The 2152-nt window shown below is 39.3% G+C and overlaps 1 protein-coding gene across 1 annotated transcript; it reads left to right on the top strand.

The window, feature by feature from the left end:
* Positions 1-705: 705 nt before the first annotated feature.
* Positions 706-1098, top strand: LOC311618829 (small ubiquitin-related modifier 2-like). Its single transcript, XM_084876448.1, has one exon. It carries the CDS (start codon positions 757-759, stop codon positions 1042-1044), a length of 288 nt encoding a protein of 95 aa, XP_084732574.1. The 5' UTR covers positions 706-756; the 3' UTR covers positions 1045-1098.
* The last annotated feature ends 1054 nt before the right edge of the window (positions 1099-2152 follow it).

Here is a 2152-nt window from a genome sequence, read left to right as displayed (position 1 = left end):
AACTAATCACTATGACACACACTGACCACCAGGGAGCAGGCGCTCAATGCAGGAGCTGCCCCCTGGTGGTTAGTGTGCTCCCACAGCCAACCTTCCGAGGTCCCTCCCCACGGGCAACCTCCTGTAGCCCTGATCAGCCCTGATTGGCCAGGATGAGGGACCCCACCTGTGCATGAATCCCTGCACTGAGCCTCTAGTCAAGGTATAAAGACATTGGATTAAGTGGGAAACAAATATGAACTCTGTCATTTAAGACCTTTGCAGTTTTGAAACAAATCACCTAATTTTTCTGATCCTGAGTTTCCATATCTGTTACAATAGAAGTTTTTATTTTAATGATCTGTTGCACTTTTAGAACAGAGCATATGAATTCAGTTTAAGCAAAACCTAACCAAATAGCCGAAGCCGGTTTGGCTCAGTGGTAGAGCATCGGTCTGCGGACTGAAAGGTCCCAGGTTCGATTCCGGTCAAGGGCATGTACATTGGTTGCGGGCACATCCCCGGTAGGGGGTGTGCAAGAGGCAGATGGCCGATGTTTCTCTCTCATCGATGTTTCTAGCTCTCTATCTCTCTCCCTTCCTCTCTGTTAAAAATCAATAAAATATGTTAAAAACAAAACAAAACAAAAAAAACAGGTGCGCGTGCCCTCTCCCTCCTCCACCGCTGCTGCCTCCTTCTTCTGCCGCTCCTGGTGCCGCCGTGCGGACCTGGTGCCTCTTTTGTGAAGCGGCAGCTGAGGAGACCCCGGCGCTCGCCATGGCCGATGAAAAGCCCAAGGAAGGAGTCAAGACTGAGAACAACGATCATACTAATTTGAAGGTGGCGGGGCAGGATGGTTCTGTGGTGCAGTTTAAGATTAAGAGGCATACACCACTTAGTAAACTAATGAAAGCCTATTGTGAACGACAGGGTTTGTCAATGAGGCAGATCAGATTCCTATTTGATGGGCAGCCAATCAATGAAACAGACACACCTGCACAGTTGGAAATGGAGGATGAAGATACAATTGATGTGTTCCAGCAGCAGACAGGAGGTGTCTACTAAAAAGGGAACCTGCTACTTTACTCCAGAACTCTGTTCCTCCAGACCAAGAAGACATTCTCAATTAGAAAACTGCAATTTGGTTTCAACACATCTGACTACTACAGTATAGTTTTCTCTATTCTTTCATTTCCCCTTCCCCATTCCTTTATTGTACATAAAGTAACTGGTGTATGTGCACAAGCATTTGCATTTTTTTTCTTTAACTAAATGGCCAATGGTATGTTTTGATCTACATCAAATGGAGATGGGACGGGGAAAAATACTGGTTCTGTGAAAACACCCCCTTTCTCCATTAGTGGCATGCTCATTCAGCTCTATCTTTATATTCCAGTAAGTTATTTTGCTCTCACTGTTTAAAAAAAAAGAACAACATAAAAATTCTTGCATACCTTGTTTGATTGGAGAATTTTAATGTTTTTCATTTATCATTCTAAAACCAAGGACAATTTTATAACTTTTTTGTACGTAGCTGTTACATGTAGGGCAATCTGTCTTTAAGTAGGGATAAATTACTCTAAAAAAATGAATCCTAGATAGTTTTCCCTTCAAGTCAAGTGTCTTGTTGTTTAAATAAACTTCTTGTTAAAAAAAAAAACAACAAACAAACAAAAAAAAAACAAAAAAAAACCTAACCAAATATACAATATCTTAGTAAGGAGTGAAAAATGATTGCTATTAGGAAAAGTAAATTTACAGGAATTTTTAAAAGCCAATGGTTTTTGTTTTTACAACTCTGAAGAATTTTAATCAGGATTATACTGATTATCATCCAGTTGTTTTCTTTATGGAACTAAATTTATTTCAGCAACGATCAGTTGGGTATCTATAATCTGGGAGGTACTGTGAAATGATTATAAGTAAATGAATATTGTTTCAGACAGTTTAGTAGATAAGACAAGTCTAAAAACAAACTAAGGATGACATAAATGTTATAAAAGTAATAAAAACAAAGTGTTGAGTGAAGTAGGGGATGTCAAATGAGGAAGAGACTATAAAAAGGACCAAAGACAATTTAATAAAAGCAAATCTGAACAAAATACAGTGTATCCTTGAACATTGATTTGAGCTAAATGGGTCCATTTATACACATATCTTTATTATCAACACC

The sequence above is a fragment of the Pipistrellus hanaki genome (assembly GCF_964339955.1).
Source record: "Pipistrellus hanaki genome assembly, chromosome: 3".
NCBI classification, from domain to species: domain Eukaryota; kingdom Metazoa; phylum Chordata; class Mammalia; order Chiroptera; family Vespertilionidae; genus Pipistrellus; species Pipistrellus hanaki.
This window is presented reverse-complemented; position numbering and strand designations above follow the sequence as displayed.

Coding starts and splice junctions, on each gene's coding strand:
- LOC311618829 (XM_084876448.1), top strand. CDS start 757: ATGGCCGATGAAAAGCCCAAGGAAGGAGTCAAGACTGAGAACAACGAT.